The 21,262-nt window shown below is 40.6% G+C and overlaps 1 protein-coding gene across 4 annotated transcripts in view; it reads left to right on the top strand.

Moving 5' to 3' along the window:
* pard3bb (par-3 family cell polarity regulator beta b) overlaps positions 1-21,262 on the top strand; it is a 218,989-nt gene that overhangs the window by 61,466 nt on the left and 136,261 nt on the right. For all 4 annotated transcript variants that reach the window (XM_080497881.1, XM_080497880.1, XM_080497882.1 and 1 more), the window contains 6 exons: positions 7,532-7,615; positions 8,956-9,081; positions 13,746-14,004; positions 15,183-15,291; positions 16,617-16,756; positions 17,318-17,446. In XM_080497881.1, the coding sequence (XP_080354007.1) occupies positions 7,532-7,615; positions 8,956-9,081; positions 13,746-14,004; positions 15,183-15,291; positions 16,617-16,756; positions 17,318-17,446 (847 nt within the window). The remainder of the gene's footprint in view (positions 1-7,531; positions 7,616-8,955; positions 9,082-13,745; positions 14,005-15,182; positions 15,292-16,616; positions 16,757-17,317; positions 17,447-21,262) is intronic.

Below are 21,262 nucleotides of genomic sequence, written 5' to 3'. Positions count from 1 at the left end.
CACCATCTGATTGAAATTACGATCAGATCCGAGGGGATAAATGGAGTCCTGTTTTTGATCTGATCATAATCCATATAAACAGAACATCGGGTTACTTCCTGCAGTGCAAGCTTTGTGTACATGTCTGTGACGTAATGCGTGAAGCATCACGCCAAAGGGTGACCCGCTCTCGTCTCTTCCTTATTTTGAACCAAGAGTGTGTTTCTTTAATATTGCAGTTTCAAAAAAATTAAAAAGCACGACAAGCATAATCACTTCGGCTTATTCAGTTTTTTAATACTGGAGAGCGTCTGGGTGAAGCCAGAGGTGGGAATCTGTGTGCATGTCACAAACTGCAAATGTCACATTGCAAAGCATTATGGGATTGAAATGAAATGGGGAAATTGGATCCTTGAATCGTAAAGGATTCAATCAGATTGACAAAAAAAATGCCCATATAAACACAACTATTGAGCTTTTAATTCCAATATACATTTTGTTTGCAGTTTGCAAGTTGAGCTCGACAAGATATTTTCGTTTCTCGTATGTTGTCCCTGTCTCAAATTGTAATGCTGGGCCTGTAATATTTACAAAACCCAAGACTGTAGCTTCTTTAATTTTTCTAACCCAAGTTAGTTTGAGATCTTCTTCAGGTTTTATCTCTTTGATATTATGATCTTATTGCTGTACCTTTATATGTAATAAATAATGTGTGTTTAACATGTTTAGAGTGTGCCTGAGAAATATTGGCGAGGCGTTTACGTTTAAAACCAAGCACCTTTACAATGTTGACACACCCCCGCAGCCCCCACCTTTCTGACTGGTGCAGAATGTGTGACAACATCGTGTTGGTACATCATCACCAAGGCGAGATTAACAAGGAAAAGCAGAATACACGCTAATGAAACCCCATCATCAGAGATCCCCCTCATCTCAGAGTCATGCTAGTTCCCCCATGTATGCAACGTTTCTAAGTAAAAAGGATTAAAAAAATCAACTTTTGTTGTATTTTGAGTATCTGTTTATACAATGGTGCTCAGAGCCACTGATAAAGCAGCTCTTTGTGAATGGCTCCTTCAACTCTCTGGCTCCATGTAGATGGAGGAGAACGCAACGTATCTGAAATGCTGCTGCATCCCATGTGCACCACAGGCGTAGTAAATACAGTTGCTCTTCTGCATCTGTTTCAGTAGATGGTCATCATTTCTGCCGTTTCCGTGTAAACAGAAGTCACAAGTTTACAAAATGTTGCTGTGGAAACACGGCACTTACCAAAGGAGGTTAGATTAAAGGGATGCTGGGTCAGTGTGAAAAATGACTCAAGAAAGGCAGCGGACTCGTACCTCTCTTGCTGAATATCCAAAATACTACTGTGAAGCAAATGGATAGTGGACACTCGCAAACATGTGGAAGGGAACCTCTTTTCATCTCTAGCTCTCCCGCGACCACTGCTCTAAACAATGCCTCTGTTTTAGTTTCAAAGCAACTGTCAAGTCCAGTTTGGGGGGGAAAAAAAGTTGTTGATTTGTTAATAGCATTACTGAACGTGCAAGCTGTGTTTCCCACGTCCTGCTGCGTTGTATAATAGTATCACATTGTGCTTGCTAATAGAGATTTGACTTTAAAGAAGTATCAAAGCTAATAACCACCCCTACCCAGAATTTCCATTAGTGCCCATGGCACTAATGGTAGTTTTTGTTTGTCTCGTTTAATTGATTTAATCCAAAGGTCGACCTCAGACAGATTATAACACAAGTGTTTTAATAATCACTCCGCTATAAAATCAGAGTGCCCACACAGCCGAGCCGAGGGCAGTGGTCGCAAAGGCATGACTAATACAAAGTCCAGACAGTGAATAGGTCAGTTGTAAATTTGAGAAAGTGGCTGTTACATCAGTGATCAATTTGCCGCACCGTCTGACAACACTGACCTCAGTTAATGGATAGTTTATGACGCCGTGCTTTGGAAATCATCAGGTCAGTTTGTGCCTACAATTAATCCACCCCGAATCCATAAATAATGAAACAAAAAGAATATGTCGCTAACTTATTAAAGAGGACGAGCAGCGAGAGGGCATCTGAGCTTTGTGTTGAGAGCGGTGTGCTGCCTCATCTTTAGCAGTTTCAGTATTTCTGTGTAACAAAAAGCAACAGTCACACAGACAGGAATCAGATCACATACACTGTATGAAGGAAAACGTGATTTTTTTTTTTTCTCGCTCCCCATTTTTCTATTATGTTACGACCAAACTATGAGTTACTGTGCCCACAATTCTACCTCCTGCACTAATAGACAGTCAAAATGAATGACGGCGATTAAGGTTTACCTCTTATGGTTCCATGTTGTGAATATCAAGCTAATCATTCAAGACAACCACTCACATTCATTTCATTTTCTTTCTAACTTATTTCCCCAATGCACATATTCTCCCATGGACGCACTACTTGGTCACACACTCAGGAAAGCTCAGCTGTGAGTAATGTAAAAGTGATGTAATGGTTTTTGCGGTCGCTGGGGAAACGAGCCTTGAAATTGCAAAAAAAAGGCCAAAATGAGTGGAGGAACGCCACCATAAATACTAGAACAGCAAAGCATATGTTAAGCAAGCGTGTGTGTGTCCTCACCCTCACCCTATAAATACAGTAATGTCTCATTATCATTTGAACCACATGGCGCGCACACAGGAACATTCATTCCTTTTCAATCTAAATGTCCTTTTTATACAGAAGAACAGATTCCCTGTAAATTGGTGTATTGAAATAGCATTTCCTGCGCGTGATATTTCACAGGATTCGGGACTGCAGGTGTTTGAGAAGCTAAGAGGGTAAAAAAGGTGAATATGTTTTCGAGATGCTCAGAACAAATTGGATGTCAGAGAATTATTTCTGGTTTTGCAGCCATTTACACGCCAGATATTTTTTCAGTTCATCACCACAGAATCTTGGTGCGATGGTATCGTGACGCTGATTTATCATCTTGCTTGTCTCTTTGTCTCTCTGTGCTTTTACGTCAATATGTACCCTTAATCTAATAAGCCTTGGTTCCTTTTTGTCTCGTTATATTTTCATGGCTGTTTAGTATCATTTTTTTCTGTTTATTGAATATTTATTCTCAAGCTGGTTAAATCAATTTAAATAAGTGGGTCTAAAAAAACCTGTATTTGATTTCCGGAACTTTGTGCCGTTAACTTTTGGAACCAAGGTATCCAAGGTAATCTTTTCACCCCAAAAACATCTCTGATTATGGGCTATTACTGTCCACTGACCACTCAGGATACGTGTTTCTGAATCAGCCTCGCTACAAGGGCTCATCCCCTCTTCATTGTTGTCTCAATTAACCCCGTCACAATTCAGAAAGCACAATCAAAACAGCACAAGTTGAACCTCAATATTTACAATCCCTCAGACCAGAATGCCCAATCCTTTAACTGGATTGAAGGTTATGTGCATTTCACTGCATTATCAGCCTGATTTGCAAAATACTTACACAAATTCAGGATGCTTTGTTTGCTTAAACTGTGCAGTCTGTAGGAGCGTAACCGGCCTAATAGCTTTTGGACCAAGATCACTAACCGATAGTCGACAGTTATTTAAAACGCAGAAAAAGCAAAAGAGAGATTCCCACCCTCCAGAGCATATCTGAGTGACAGGCTGCTACTGAGCCATCTTTCCAAACTTGTGGTTGGGGTTAAGTGTTTTTACACTCGCCTGGACAACTCGGCAGTGATGAAGAGAAGCAGAGACAACAGGCATCTGCTGCCTGGTCCAGGCCAACAAAGACATCACACAACATCTGGTGAAGTACTACACTGAAACCCCGGCCTGTTTCGACACTTTACATCTGAGAAAAGAACTTACTCACTCCTGTCAGTGTGCACTTCCCTGTGGCTTGGTGACTGCATGCTGGTAATGTTACCTGTCACTCACTGGCCTCTCTTGCCACGCTGAGGACTCAGGCCACTGCCAGTCATGCTCTTGAATATCTCTTGACAAGGTTCAGCACCAACATTTACAAGGACATCTTTTTTTCTTTTCTTTTCTGCGTGACCAAGTCAATCATGCAAGCTGAGATTCTACTTATGGGTTCGTTTTGTCAAAGTTCTTGCATTGTGCATTCATTTTAAATAGTGTCTTTACGTAGTACATATCTGTTGCTATGCACTTAAAAAGACATGGCTCTCAGAGAAAAGAGAAAAGGAAAGTGTGGTTTGGTAATGCATCACCTTTTTTTTGTTATTTCTCCCTCCGTGTTTCAGTCTTTCATGGCGGGGATCAGTGAAGTGGCAGGTGGATAAAGAGAACACCTGCTCTCTTCATCTCTCCCTGCTCCTCTCTTTCTCGCTTTCTCTCCCTCTCACCGGTGCATTGGTCTCTCCCCCCCCCCCCCGCCTGCCTCTTGTTCTCTCATTGGTCTGCCTCTTTTCTCAAGTCTCACCCATTTTGTCCCTCGCTTTCCAGCCCCCCCCCCCCACACACACACACACTGACACACACACACTTCATTTTTTTTTTTTTTTTGCATTGATGCAGCCTGTCAAACATCTCATGAACAAAAAAAATGAAAAAGGGGATGCAAATGGATCTCAAGTGCTTGTGTGTGTGTGTGTGTGTGTGTGTGTGTGTGTGTGTGTGTGTGTGTGTGTGTGTGTGTGTGTGTGTGTGTGTGTGTGTGTGTGTGTGTGTGTGTGTGTGTGTGTGTGTGTGTGTGTGTGTGTGTGTGTGTGTGTGTGTGTGTGTGTGTGTGTGTGTGCTGTCGTTGGCGTATTAGAGATCAGAAGCAGAGCAGCACGAAAGGAAAGAGGGAGGAGTGGATGTTATTTCCCTCTCATATTAATTCGATTCATTAGACCTGTCTAATTAATTCAGTGCCTTCTCCTTTCTTTATTTCTCTGTTTTTAACTTTCCCGAGCTCCCTTGTTTGCTACCTTTGTTTCTTGTTGTGTCCCCCCAGCTGTTTTTCTTGTTTTCTATGTCACTTTTCTCAATTTTTTTGTTGTTTTGTTTTGTTTTATCTGTGCATGTAATTAAGATGCTGAATATGTATGTTTGTCTGCAGGTGGATGAGCATGTATATGCAAATATATGCTCATAAACATGTTGTGGAAGTGTATGTACGCTCATATTTTACTTTGTGTTTTTGTCAGTCAGGTGTCACTTTACGCTTTGAATTTTACTCTGTAATGCATGCAAATAAGAATGTATATAGCAGATTGCTTTCCTGAGAGACGATGGGATCAAAGGGCTTTGTGTCGGCCACTGGGTAAGACTAAAAGTCAATAGGAATTTCAAATTAGATTAGGCACTGTGTTAAATGCCCCCCCCAAAAATATATATAGTGATTTTATAATTTCAGAAACCCATATTTTCCCTAAAGACATCATAAACAATGTATCAGTTGTTGACACAGGATATCAGTGGTATAGAAGATTGATATAAGATATGAGCCTTTTTTTTATGTCGTGGCAGCAACACATCAAAACAGCCCATGTCATGTGTAGCATCACCTCTTTTGACAACTTTCTATAAATCTAGTTCAGCTTCCAAACGTATGTTGCCCATTTTTCAATTGTCTGATTCATTTTTTTTTGCACCAAATGAACCATTTCATGCTATTCTGAACTTATCAACCTTTCACTTTGTTGAAGATCAGCGGCACAGGGATGAAAGGAGTGTTTTTGTGTATCAAGACGGCTAAGCACACGCTTGTATCATTAGGTGTGGGTCAAACTACAGCCATGGGTCAGCTGGTGAATTTGTTCAGAATCGAATGCCATGTTTGGTGGTTCAGTACCCATCATTTTGTCTTGTGTCGACTTATCTTTTGGAAATTGAACCCACAAGAGCCCCTGATATTGTGTGGCCACCTTGCATCGCAGCCATCATTGGTGTGTGAATCTGTGTTTGGGGAAAATTTGTCATAAACTCATAAACCAAGAGATCTTGAATGATATAAAAATAGGCTCGCTGGTAAGGTTTTACCTCCCTCCTGTCCTTGCTGCTCTTTTGCGTTCTCTTTTATGCAAGTTCTTGCTTCCTGCTGTCTGGATTTTGCTGAGTCGCGACGAGGCGTCAGCTTTGGTTCTGTGTATGCCAGCGAGAGAGACAACTTGTTTTTGCACTTTGCATCCTTCCCCTGTTACCACCCACCATCATCAGTAACCCTCTCTGCAGAGTTTATCAGCATCTGCACCACTATCAGTGGATGGGGGGGTTTTAGGGATGGATGGATGGTCTGGAGAGAGACGGAGACAAAGCGGGCAGCCAGTCGGAGGCAGAGAGTGAGGGCGAGCGGGAGGGAGAGAGGGGGTAACGGAAGAGTGCAAAACCAAGTTCAGACAAACTCGCTTAGAAAAACACACACACACGGGAAACAGAGAGAAGGTCAGGAGAGGATTAATGGCTGTGCTCTGATAGATAAACTAATCAAACAAACAAAGACTTGGGCACGCACACACACACACACACACATTAAGATACAGACAGAATATAAAACACATGCACACTTGAATAATCTGAACGAGACAGACATCGAGAGATTGAAAGTACAGAAGAAACTCCTATAGAAGAATGGCAGAAAAAGTTTGTGGACAGCAGTCTGTGCTTTCATTGAGTCTGGATAGCGTCTGCGGTCCTTTCTCTGAGGGCCACGCATTCAGTCTTCCACAGAAAAAGGATATTTGCTGTGATATCTGCTTGCATTGTAAATGATGCTTCAGTCTAAGGTAGGACATTGAAAAGGTTTTGCTCAAAAGTAGGGTTTATCATTCTACTCAAACAGCCTACATTCAACATCGGGTATTTAGATCTCGTATATTCCATTAAGTTACTGAAACCTTTACTTTCATCAACGTAGAACCAGGTCTTGTAAGGTCATTGTCATGATGACCTGCATTCAGTCCTCAGACCAGGCGAGATTACAGTGTCTCTGGGTAAACAATATCATATTGGCCTGAGCGATGCTCTGTCGCCCTGACTCGTGCTGGATGGCTGCATGACCATTAAATGGCCTTGTTCAAGGATTACTTTTTGTTCTACTCAGGTTGACATTTAATTGTCTAACCAGCTGATTTGCATGCTTTCCTACTTAAGAGGCACAAGGCACGTGAGGAATTTGCCGAAGTTTCATGTCTTTTTTTCTACATGGCATTGTGCTGAGCATAAAGTTAGTCTTTGAATGTCCAAACTGATTTTTACTGTGTCGAGCTGTTGACCCCTGAACAGATCAGCTTTTGCTATCATACAGGGACATTTCCAAAAGTTTAAAGAAATTTAGTAGTTTCTTGTGAAACTGGCCTCCAGTGCATTTATCAGACCAGGGTCAAATATGGGCACAAGTCCAATATTTCACCATCATGTTGGTCTAAGGACTTCATCCTCACATTGTCAAGTCCAGCATTGTTGTGCATGAACATCCTGAAGTGTCCGGTGAGCCCGTGTTTCATTGAATGCTTAAGGTCAAAGATGTGATTTGTTTATATGGAGCAAGCTTGTATTTCACCCTTTCCTTTTACTTACTTTTCCTGTCATGTTTGTTCATTCCTGCGTGTCTGCAGCCTGACCAGAACAGTGGAGATCCTGGGAGAGGACAGCCCCCTGGGAATCCATGTGGTTCCTTACTGCTCGTCGCTCAGCGGACGGTGAGCTCTGCATACACAAGCACAAAAACATTCACACTTTCCCCTCCCTCACCAAAACAAAGAAACAAACAAAAAAAACCCATCGAACACATATTTTCTGCAATTCAACCTCAGAATGGCCTGGTCTGTACTTGAACTACAGTGCATGTTGAAGAAACTTCTCATAATCTTGTTTTGCCCTTGGAAGAAATTCCTGTACCTGCCACCCCTGAGTGTGCACACACACACACACACACACACACACACACACACACACACACACACACACACACACACACACACACACACACACACACACACACACACACACACACACACACACACACACACACACACACACACACACTCTTTATGGAACACATTTAATGGAAAAAGTAAAGGAAATGAATATTGCCCAGCTATGCAGGGCTTTTCTTTGGGTGTGTGACAGTCAGACGGGGGATTTCCCAAAGAAAAGCAGGATGGCTTTTTATTACTGTTCTCATGACTCACCTGACCTCACCAATCTCCTCCTTACATTCCTCTCCATGCCCGTTGTCTTCTCCCTCACTTTTCCTTTTTCCTCTCACTCTCATTTGACTGTTGTTTTTTGTTAAACGTTTTAACATTTTAACCTTGTTTGAGTCTTTTGCAGCTCAAGTCATTATTTCATTCTTTCTTAATCTTAAATTACACTTCAGTCAAGCAATTGTAGATATTAAGCACAGAGAGCACGGGAAGGATCCTTCTTCATTTTTAAAAGTTCCCACTTGACGGTGTCTACCTGTCTATCATGTGTGTTGTCATGCGTCTCTGGAATATAGGCTCTATCACTGCTGCTTGGCTTTATATCTTGTTTAGATGCGTGTCTTTAGTGCTGTATTTTCTTAAATGACATAATATCCAGTATATCAAGTTGAACCTTTTTTGGATTGAATCACCTGGTGGAAGGTGCCTGGCAGGTGATATAATATGATGTGGCAATATTTTAGGTTTTGAGATATGACACAAAAAAACAAACAAACTAGTCAAGGCTGTTTTTTGTCCCCTTTCTTGAGAAGTGTCTCTTTAAATAAAAAAAACCCCAAAAAACATGGTACATCTACAAAGAGCTCCAGATCCCTGGTACAAGTGGGAGGCTACCATGGGATATGTAAAAATATGTTGCAATAGAGTGTGATTCTGTCAAATAAATCATATTAACTGTCTCTGCGATCTACCCCATAAGACCAGTCTGTCCTCAGGGATAGGCTGAAAGACAGTCAAAGAGGGTCTATGAAGAGCCTTTGAGAATAAAAGCGACAAGCAATGGGAATGTCCCTTCACCTCCTTTTCTCTCTCCTTGCTGTCTCTGCCTCCAGGTCCCTTGGTCTCTATATTCGCGGAGTGGAGGAAGAGAGTCGCTCAAGAAAGGAGGGCTTGTTCCAGGAGGATGAGTGTATTGTTAAAATCAACAACACCGATCTCATGGACAAGACATTTAGCCAGTGAGTATGACAACGATTATCTGTGTGGGACCCTGGGAGGTCAAAAATATGTCAAGTGATGATGACTAACACGGCCCCGTGATAGTGCAAAAACAAATGAAATATGGATATCTCTCCTACTTGGTGCAGGAATCACCACATTACCAGTCATACATGGACAATTACAACTGTATTGTTTGATTTTTCAGGGGCCTTATTGGGGAGAATGTACTAACAGGCACCCAATTCTAGCCCGACAAATGTGAATGAATCTGTTTTTGGTACCCAGGTTCAGTTTCACTGTGTAGTTTCTGTGAATGAAATATTGAAGAATAAAGTTCAAGAGAAGGCCTTCATTCGAACATGCATAAACTCCAGAGTGAAATGATGACATTTTGAGGCAGCCGGATTTCAAAATGTTGGTTTGATTGCAGTATCTCAGAAAATGTTGCACTGAAGAGCTTCAATAACATTTTGCACGTCATCACTACAAGTATACTTACTAACCTCAGTGAGAAGAGCAAATTTACTGCTTGGCCAAATTAATTTGTATTATTATTATTAAATGCGTTATAGCTGAACTCTTCCCCAGTACGGTGTAACGTATACTACCATTCCGCTCACCACTGAAGCTCTACAGCTCAGTATAGATTTCGTCAGTGTGATGCATGTTTAGAAGTGTTGGTAGTTCTTTGTCTTGTGATTGTATTGTTATACTTGGTGCTACCTTGTCCAGATTGCCCCTTGCATACGAGATCAAGGTAATTTTCGTTCCCTCCCCGATGTTTTCGAGAAAGAAGTATTGCTCTAAGGCTGTCTTGTTCTATGGTTTGCTCGGTACTGTATGATTCTTAGTGCGTCAATTTAAGTTGTCAAGAGGATGATGAAGGACCTATTTCTTTCTCATTCAACAATATTCACTTAATTTAAAGTTGCGTTTCATATAATGCACATTACATAACCGCCTAAACAGCAGAAACTTGGAGGACAAAGAAAAGTCACAGGGATAAGTTAAAAAGGGAAGTTTGTTGGAGGATGGAATATTAAACGGGCAGTGAATGGAAACGTGGGGGTGGAAGTAGGTGTGAGCTGTGTAATTCGAAACAACCTCTTATAGTTTGTGAGCTGTAACTTAATGTTAAAGAGTGGAAGTGGATGTAGTCTCTCAACATTTATTTATTTGTTGTATGTTCCCCTGGTGAGCCTTGACTTTGAGTGTAGGAACCCAAGTTCGAATCCTGGTAAGGCTTCCGTCAAGTAGAAGTGCAGGTTGCAATGACTTGGGCTTTTTGAAAATGCTCAGACTCCATCGCCATGGAAACGAGGGAAAACACAACTTTTCTGCAACCGTTTCATCTCAATGGGCTGAAACACTGCTGGTGTGCAAGCGCAACGCGGCCCTTGTAAATAGTTCTGAACATGTGCGAGTAGATGACATAGAGATCGATAGGGTTTTATACGACAGCAATGTATCTTTCGCATGCAGTTGTGATGCTTTCAAACTGACGCCTGACTCTCTGCAGTCAGATTTCACGTTTGAAACCTTTTTAAGTAGCTTCCAGTGCCTCTTTTGTTTTTGCTGTCTTTCGATGTGCGTCTCCGGTTTCCTCTCTGTTGTCGGAGAAGCTTACATCACCGCTGTACTCTCGTCACAAAGAGCAACGGAGGAGACACTTGGCAGATGTTTAGAGAGCGGCGCTTCCGAGTTAATCTACGCATGTCTGGGTCTGCGCTGGCTGGCTTTGTGTGCGTCTCCACATTCCGTATCATTCCTCAAAAGGAAGTCTTTTTTTTTCTTCTTCTTTTCTTCGAGATTCATTTGAGAGCAGATGTTTCTCAGTAGAATTTGCTTCCTGTGCCACCGAATCACATGAAAAGAAGAGCATTAACACGAGTATTTAGTGCCGTAACATGATTAGACAGCTTTCCGAACGACAAAAGACACACCTGTAGAAACGATTGCCTCAGATTACAAGGACCAATGTGGATGTTATCACCATTACAACATATTATGGAGCTTTTGTAGTGCACACAACAGTTCGTTGTCCGCTTTTCAATGTGGTAATGAGATTTTATGCAAGGCATTTTATGCTGCCGTGTAGGTAAATGGATTATCATCGGAGAGATTTGCACCTATTGTTCGCAGGCAGGTGGACAGGCCATGTGAACCCTGTGAGTTTGCACAGACACACAATCAATTTTTCACGTGAAAAAAATTGCAACAACAGAAAAAAACCCAACTCGTTTAATTTATGTTTGATATATTTACTCAATTTTTTACTTTGACACCATCATTTTTACTGCTCTTGTTTTGGCTTTGCAGGTAAAACAAACCAATACAATATGTCTATGCAAGGCACTGAAAGCACACACACACACACACATATATAGAACAGGCAAATTCCTGTTAAAACAGTCACATTTCACAGAGAAAGTCCCATTTCCCAAGTTTCTTGTTTTTTGCATGTTTATACTGCTATATCTCTAGGTTCAACTGAGTAATTCATTCATACTGTAGATGGTTTTCCAATCATCTTGGTTGTAGAGTAGTTATGATCCTGTAATTGCTCTGTCAGCTCCTCCAAGCCGCCCTATTCCTTCTGCACTCTGGATCTTTTACCTTCGAGCCTGTTGTCAGTAAAAATCCCAGGAGATGAGCAACTTGAGCGATGCGCAAATTATCAAGTCGACGTGTTCTTTTTGCATCCTGTTGCTCAATATTACCTCAAACTGAAGCTTATGAACGATCTCTATGTGGTTTGATCCAGTGCAGGTCTGACTTTTTTTTTTTGTTGACCTAATGGATTATTGCTTGAGTGCCTGTTGTCTGATTAAAATGCAAACTTTCTTAGTCCCAGTATGCAAGAGTAAGTTTGTCACTTGTTGAAATTTTGAATGAGGAACTTAATACTTTCCTCATCTTATCTTTTAAAACAAATTAATATCATACAATACACTCTGTTCTAAACATAGTCCCTAGTTATGGGTACTTATAATCGTTATGCATGTAATAATGATCTTGGTGGAGGAAAACAATAGGAGGCTAATCCAATAAAATTTATATAAACTGGATTTACTCCGCCGGTTATTTGGGCTGAATGATGGCATGCAGGAATCGCTCCTGACACAATGGTCCTTCTAATTTACTTAGTGTAATCAAATATAGACTAATTCCCTGCTAAATAATCTTTTTTTTTTTCTTCTTTATAAATCGTGTGTATTCTGGGGTTCTATACAGGTGACACTTCTGCGTCTCCTCCTCTCTTATTGTGTGGAGCTCAGTGGGTTTCTTATAAACAATAACTGATAATTGCTTAAAGAAATCAACACAAGTATGCAGATTGAATATACTGTTGGTAATTTTAAGCTAAGGTCTTACATGAGCTTTTACAGTGTTAAGGAAGAGAACGTTTACTTATTGCTTTTCACCAAGTCTGCAGTAATTAAAAAAATAAATGGAATGAAAAAACACACACAAACAGTACTTGCAATTTGGTACTACTACTACTACACTGCTGAATCTTTTTCTAGTGCAACTACAACAAAAACGATGACAACCACCACTACTATTACGATGGCTGAAACTACTACTAGTATTACCATTTTCACTGCTAATGCTACTACTACTGCTCTGACCACAACTACAACTACTAAGAATTATAATGGCTAAAACTTCTACTGCTACTACTACAATAAGTATTGGTATAACTAACATTACTGCTGCGACTACTGCTATTACTGAAACTGTACTACAACGACACTACAACTACTATGACAATGACTACACCTACTCCTACTATTATTATAGCCCAAACTACTACTACAACCTTTACTACTACTATTAATTTAACTAAAACTACTACTTCCACTGTGAGTATGAATACAGCTACTGCTACTACAACAACTATTACTAGCACTTCTACGAGTACTGCCACAATTACTACTACAGCTGTTGTTACTACGACTTAAAGTACTTCTACTAATACTATTACTACTAGTACCATCACTATTGCAACAACTCCGACAATGAAGTTTTTACTATTACTATTATTACCAAAACTTTAACTACTACTACTACTGCTGCTGCAGATAATTTTATTGAAATCCAATCGGAAATTAGATGATATTTCCATATACAGTATTAAAAGCTATGAAAAAACCCCATGTTTTCTGAAGAAGTAGTTGAGACCCCCTTACCTCACATCTTCCCAACGTGCAGCGTGGAGCTAATAACTTTTTTCTATTGACATAGGAAAAGTTTTGTGATCACATTTGAGACCGACTTCTATTTCAATCAACACAGTTCTTTGTTCGAGGGATGTTCATTGCTCCATATGACGGCTGTACCAATCAGTTTAGGAAAGATAAATGACCCAAAGATGTTCCTGTGTGCAACAGTTTGTGAAAAATCAAACACCTCATTTATATCATGTATCTTTTTTTTAAATTCTTCTCTAAATTGAGTTATATATCCTTTTATAATTAGTTTTCTTGTCAGAGATTGATCACTTCATTGTCTATGTAAGCGTGACTAATGACTTGATTAGTTTAAATGCTAAGTGTGTGCCACATGCAGTACTCATAATTTACAAAACACTCCACCCATCTATTGAGGAAAACTTTTCTTTTTTACCCGCCTCACTCCTCTCTCTCTCTCTCTCTCTCCTCCTACTTTTTCATGTCAGAGCCCAGGACGTGTTCCGTCAGGCAATGCGCTCCCCCGTCGTCCGCCTGGAAGTCGTGCCCTCCTCCAACAGAGAGCGCTATGAGAAGACTCTGATTAGTCAGCTGTTCGCCGGTGGCGTCGGCCCCAACAGCAGCCCCCGAGCTGCCAAGACCAAAGAGCCACCTCCACCTATCAAAGCCAAACCTGTGTTTAAACCTGCGGAGAGTCCGACCGCGCGGCTGGCAGAGGAAGCCGCGGCTCTTGAAGCCGCCGCCAGTGTAAGCGGCTCTGCTCTGTGTCGGCAGATTGAACTGGACGCGGAGACGTCTCGACTCCGTGAACCTAAAACAGTTATTAAATCCTCACTTGCTTTAAAAATGAGTTGCTGGCCAGAATAAGTCGGCAATTTTAACAGCAAATATGTAGGCAGACGTCTTTGCAAGCTTGGTATTCGGTGTATTTTCACTTGATATATTGAGGGCATCTGAGAATATTCTGTGGAAACAATCCCAGGTTATTTCTTATTCTTCATTTACCTTACATTTAAAGACCTTATGAAATGGAAAATACATTTTTCCCAATTTTCTTTCAATTTATTTACTTATTTTTGCAGAAAAGCTTACTCTTTGCGTATTGATCAACCTATGGCAAATACAATATTTGACCTACAGTTAATTACTGAACGGGACATGTAACACACACTCAGTCTGATTAACTTAAAATATCCAGTCACCCCTCAAATTAAATATACAGAAACTAAACGGCACTCAACTCAAACGTTGTTTCACGCCGTCTTTGAAGCTATCAATCCGTAAAAGCCCACATGAACTTCTGTCATTAACGTCGCCATAGCAACATGGCTGACATTTGAGCAAACAGCTGGCACAGAAGACAACAGTTACTTAGCAACAGCTGATCATCTTATTTCATTTAAAAAAAAGGAGTTTTCTGCCTTCCTGCCATGCAGATGTGACGAACTGTCACCATAAACAAACTGCACACTCTTGACGTTTGACTTTGTGCACACACACGGATTCTAATCTAGTTTGAAGACGTTCTATTTAAGAGATAACTTTGACAACTTTTAATGATCAAGTTTCTCGGTTTAATATATAAATATGTCTGGCAACAGTTTCTCCTCAATTTAGATTTTTACAATGTCATGCAAGACGCATCGAAGCAGCAAAAAGATATAGACAGTTAATGCCACGTGTAAGCAGTTGGTGCTGATTGCCATATTTTTAAATTAATATTTTAAAGCAAGAATGCTTTAGATAAAGATGTCAAAATACAAAGAAATAAAACACAAGAACATCCTTTTTTTAACTTTTCACACCAGCCTAAACATGTTTGTATATTACAATGATGCATATGTGTCATTGGTTCAGATATTGTAATTGGTAATGCCTTTAGTGGTTTTGAGTTGGCTTAAATGTGGTTTGTTCTTCCTCTCTAGACCCCCAAAGGGAGGAGTGAGAGCCCCCTCCTGAAGAAGGGTCCTGCACTCACTGGCTTGGTGGCCAATAAGAAAGGAGGACGAAGGCTGAGGATCGACTTGAAGAAAGGTGGGGGGGACACCTTCAGTCCAACTTTACTAAGAGGCTCATGTCAGCAGTTTTCAATACATGCTTAATATATTTCAGTTTTAATAACTGCATATTCTCCTGGATTATTTTCACGGTATTTGACATAAAAGCATGGTCATAAATTCCCTGTAAATTGCCATTCCACATAAAATATTTCAGTACTACCTTTGTGTTCGCAAGTGCATTTAATTGTGTTTCTTTTTCAAATAGTCTTTTTTTTATATTTTCAGACTATATTTCCATTCCCTATATATTCACAGATGTCTTGCTTCACATCTGCCGTTTGTACAGAATTGAGCTTCTTTCTATAAGGCTTCCTTTCTCTGCTCTCTGGCTGAGTCTCCTTCCTCTCACCGTTCCTCTCTCCATCTTCCTGATTCCCTCTCTTCAGGGTCTATTAAGTCTTTATTGATCTGTTCATTTCTGCTGATATGAATTCATACTGGACCAAACTGCTGACTTGGCTCTGCTAAAGAGACCAGACTTAATGAGGTCTATAAAACACACAACCAGTCTCTCTGTCTGTGTATGGCCCTTTTTTTTTTTTTTCTTTTTTTGTCCACACATGCATGTGTATGTGTGCCTTCATGTGTTTTTCACTGATTACTGTTTTAATCTTCATCACCTCCTTTTCCAGAACACTTGCTCTCCATTTCTACTGTTACTCTTTTTTTTTTGTCTTTTACTCTTTCCCTCTTCGTGTTCTCTCCCTGCTTTCTGCCCCACACCTGAACTCGCATTTAAAACCCTCACACCTGCAGATACTCCAGCTCCAGCTCCGGCTAAAGGGTTTAAAGCGCTCACAATCTCCTAGGGCTTTAAATTATCACACTTGTATGTAGTCTGGAGCTGAGTCAACACCACTGCGTTGAAGTTCTCAGGACCATTTTTTGGTGTGTGTGTGTGTGTGTGTGTGTGTGTGTGTGTGTGTGTGTGTGTGTGTGTGTGTGTGTGTGTGTGTGTGTGTGTGTGTGTGTGTGTGTGTGTGTGTGTGTGTGTGTGTGTGTGTGTGTGTGTGTGTGTGTGTGTGTGTGTGTGTGTGTTTGGGGGAGGATGGATATGTGATTTTTACTCTCAAACCCTGCAGAAGACAAATATAGAAGCAGAGAGTAAAGAGCTGCACAGGATATTCCTGTCTTGACATAGACTCTGGGCTGTTACTTTTGCTTGCGTACTGTAGTTCTGTGATTCACCTCTCACTCTTGTGTGTGTGTGTGTGTATGTGTATGTGTATGTGTATGTGTATGTGTATGTGTATGTGTATGTGTATGTGTATGTGTATGTGTATGTGTGTGCGTGTGTAGGTTCAGAGGGCCTTGGTTTCACTGTTGTAACCAGGGATTCTTCAGTTCATGGTCCCGGACCCATTCTAGTCAAAAACATTCTGCCACGAGGAGCAGCTGTCAAAGATGGACGCCTGCAGTCTGGAGACCGCATACTGGAGGTACTGGACCACTGGCTGCTATGGAAACCATCTGATATGAAATGTTGTTGAGTTCAAATATATTAAGGAGTATTGTAAACCAGTATTACTTCCCAAACCATTGCTGAGACTTATAAGAGTTGATAGTTTCAAGTCTTCTGATTCAGGGTGTTGTTCAAACAGCAAACTACCTGCAGCTGCCCTCAAAGGGGAAGTGAGAAAACTGAGGAACGGGAGTTGAGGCGAAGAATGCAGTGTAAATGAGTCGAGTGGAGCGTGCAGAGCTTCACGGTCTCCCAGCTTTCCATGTGACTTTCTCAGTAGGATTATGTTTGAATGGCAAAAAAACCCCAAAACATTACTGTTGGGTGTTTCGGGGAAGCAATAAAAAAATGGAGCAATGTAATTCGTTTACATTTTTATTGCGGTGCTAATATTCTTATCATGTATCATTTATATGAAATCACATTTAATGCATTGTGATATATGTGTTGTTTCTCCATATTGTTGTTGCTGCACTATCTTTGTGTTGTGACGTGTGTGTGTGTGTGTGTGTGTGTGTGTGTGTGTGTGTGTTCACAGGTGAATGGTGTGGATATCACCGGCGTGGGCCAGGAGGAGCTGGTGTGTATGCTGCGCAGCACGCGTCAGGGGGAAAGCGTGTGTCTCGTGGTCCTACGCCAAGAGGACATGTTCCTGCCCCGAGAGATGGTAAGGAGCAGTTAGAATGTGTTGGCAGTCAATCCAATAAGGTCACATTAATTTTTTAATATAAAGATCCCTTTAATTTTACAGTTTTTGGTCCAATCAGCAAACTCTCCTGGATGACGATCAGCTCAGCAGTTTTTTGTTTTGTGTAAATGAGCCACAAATGTCAGAGGGTATTTATTTATTTATTTTTTTCTCCCTGAATTGATTCAAAAATGGTTCAACTATTTCATAAAGTGTTTTGAAAAAATGTGATTCTGATTGAATTGATTTGAATTGTACAGCTTTATAGACATGTTTTGTACTGGATATATTTCTTACCACAGTGGTTATAATGAATTTCTCTCATTTTTTAATGAATAAAAACCTTTTTACTCGCTCTGTTTCTTCTACTTCTTCCTGCTTTTTTTTCTGACTTTGCATGATCAACTATAATGCACACACCAGTGATATTTTAAGGCTATTGTTCTCCTTTCTTCTGAATTTCTCATTTTCTGATAGTTTCTTTAGATCCACACTCTTCAGCATGATAATTAACTTTTTTTTTTAATCAGAGCTTTTCGTTATCTTATCTCCCATGTGCTGTACGCCACACCTGTCACTCTTCAGCCTTTTTCTATGAAGACTTTGTTCTTCAATTTAATTTCCTACCAAAACCATCATTTTCAGTCTCCGCTGGTATAGAATAACACTTTTCTTCACAACCGTTAGGTGTGTCTCTCACACACATCTACATCTGGACAAAGGGAATGACCAGGGGTTTTTCTTTCTTCAAACATTCTCAGGCCTCCAGTTTTCATTTGAGCTGGTTTCCTTTTGTGTCCTCCACACCCGTCATTTACGTATGAGGTTAATTCTCCCTGTTCTCTATCTTGTTCTGCTTTTATGTTGCCTTTTGTGCCTGCTTCCCCCCCCTTTGTCCCTTTCCTCTCCTGTCGACTGATGTTTCCTGAGCGGCTGCCAGGAAGCTCCACGTTACAGACATGTGTACGCGACCCCGAGCCCCATAGGAAAAATCTGTTTCTCCAGACAGGGGAGAAAAAAAAAAAAAAAAAAAAGGAGCAACGTATCGGAGTGTGTACATGTGTTAACATTTAGGACCATTTGTGAGTATTGTAACTGGTGGAGAGTTTCACTTTGTGCGCATGTCTGAACTCTGTGGCTGCCTGCTCCGGTTGAGAGCAAAAGAGATCCTTTCGGGTTGTGCTGCTGAAGAACTGCACCTCTCGACCTGTAATGCACTCACTCAGAACAATTTCCACGACTGTAGTGCTCTCGATGCCACTGTGCAATTACACGGAAAGCTATGCCAGAAAGCTCCCTGGCTAACCACAGCCTCCAGGTTGACTGCTGATGTAAACAGTCTTACCTTTACAACCATTTTTACAACGTCAGAAACGAGAGCGCTTCAAGAAGCCTTTCCAGATCGATTTGAAAAAATATTTTGCAAAATACAGTGAAATGTAAAAGAAAAGTATTGCATGGCAGCATCAACAATAAGAAAGAAAGAAGAAAATAATTTTCTTTTTTGGAGTTTATACAATTTTCTTGGATCTCATGGCCTCATGTTTGACATCCCATTATACATTAGTACAGATTCAGTTCATCTATAATTAAATTTCATATCACTGTGAGCAAGTAATCATTAATAGTGTTGTTTTTATGGAAAAGTGACTATTATTTTGACAAAGCAGACCAGGACAGCGGATACAACTCTGAAACATAACGAAACACTATAATGGTGTGAGGGAGACATACATATATTGAGAAATGAGAGGGAGTCGTCGTGGAAGTTGCTGTGTTGACATTGATGCCCATTTAGTGCCGACAGAGATAGTGTATCAACCACCTATGATCCGGGGGTCCTATTTGTAGAAACTGTTCTACTTGTATATCCTTGTGGTAAAAGTACTCCGTCATGATTTGGCCCTCTGTTAGGTGGATGACATTTTTTTGGGCCGTCACAATGATCGAAGTTGTTCATACTGACAGAGAAAGTCTTAAAGCTGCTTTGGGACGTGGAAAATAGCTTCTTTTAAAGTTGGTGTGTTTTTGGGAATTTTGAATTGAACTCAAACTCTTCTCTCTTTACACATGGTGCAACTTTTTATTTGACCGTTGGATTGATATGCTTTTGAGTTACGAAATGACACAGGCGTATAGCTAATCTGTGTTTAGTCCACAGCGGTCAAATAGAAAACTTTAAATAACCTTCAATTCAACCCAAGATTATAACTTAACTTTGTGGTCACATTCTTTGCCAACTTTTATGCGATAGTTTAATTTATTGACACTCAACTGGACCACACGAGCACGAAAGTAAAAATATTCCTTCCTCAGTCAGGAAACTGCACTCCCATTGGACTTGTATCATTTCTACACACACTCATTTGGGAAATAAATGTCTGAGTGTTGTCCTTACACACCACAATGGCTCCCGCAGGGAAAGTATTGTCTCTATTTGTAGGGCTGCTTAAACAACCGTATAATTCAAGGGCGCCGCTGGCGTGTGTGTGGAGGTACACGTGTTGATGGAATAGTGCCAACTGTAGTACGTGGTTTGTGTGTGGAAGCACGGCGACGTGTGTACTGTTGGTCATGAAGTGTTTGATCGTTTGCATGCTTAACTACTGATTCCCCATATGCATATATTGTGGGGTTTTTTCGCTCCCTTAAAAGAAACAAAATGCTCTCAATCGGAAGACACCAAACCCTAAACTGACCCCAATGGATTGACTGACCGTCTTGCATTGGATCCTATTCCATTGGTGTGTGAATGTAACTAACATTGTCAAGCTGTTGATCAGTAGCAAAGAACTATATAAGTGAACTCCAGTAGCCATTTTACTGCTTTGAGGTCAGTTTTGACAACCAGTTATAGCTGGAAGTCTCCATTTAGGAGACTTCTCCATTGCTGCCCATCAAGTTAACGTTTCTTTGTGAGAGACGGACTCTTCGACACGAATGGTGATATGAATAGAAGTACACTCAATGGCTTGCCATCAGATTGCTACAGTAATGAATGGCTTTCTCTCTAGAACATGCATAAATGGACAAGACCCTCTCGTGATGGCAACTGAAGAGAGCTTTTTCATTAGATTTATCAGATCGTAACTGAATAACGACAATCACAATTTCTGGATAGATCCATGTGGGTAGAGTCCTAAATAATTGTGAAATTGAGCAGAATTGAGTGAGCTAAGACCAAGTAACCCACAGTTGGATATATGATCTATCTTTTTTCTAGAACTCAAGAGAACTAGAGCTGATTGCAGGAGAACACACCCTGGATAGGTCACCGGTGCAGAATAGAAGTTGATTTGCAGTTCAGACAGGTCAGGACAGATATTGTTCCATACTTTTTTGTTGTCTGTCATTTTGATTGACCATCTCCACAAAAAAAACAAACATTGAAAAATAACCCTGCCCTCAGCAATACAACCTGTTGAAATGAGGAACAGCCTTCCAATTTTCTACCATTGTCTAAAAGAATGTAGTCATTGACAGAAGGTATGCGGTTAATGAGATCTCTGTGGAAGATGGAATAACTGCCGTGCTACTCTGAAACTACAAGACTCGGGCACATTGACTTTTGGCTGTTTTCTGCTTGGCTGTAGGACAACAGGGCAAATAAGAGTGAAGTGAATTGTTAAAAGGCAGATTGCTTCTTTACCCTAACTCTATTCTAGCTTAGTTCATCGACTCACCGGTTGTGGGGCTGCTGACGAGTGACTGAGTGAGTCAGCAAACAGTCGCAATAATCTAATTTCAATATTTTTGTTGACAAAAGGAAATTAGAATTGCAGACAAAATCCAAAC

The sequence above is a fragment of the Blennius ocellaris genome (genome assembly GCF_963422515.1).
Source record: "Blennius ocellaris genome assembly, chromosome: 6".
Taxonomy (NCBI): Eukaryota; Metazoa; Chordata; class Actinopteri; order Blenniiformes; family Blenniidae; genus Blennius; species Blennius ocellaris.
This window is presented reverse-complemented; position numbering and strand designations above follow the sequence as displayed.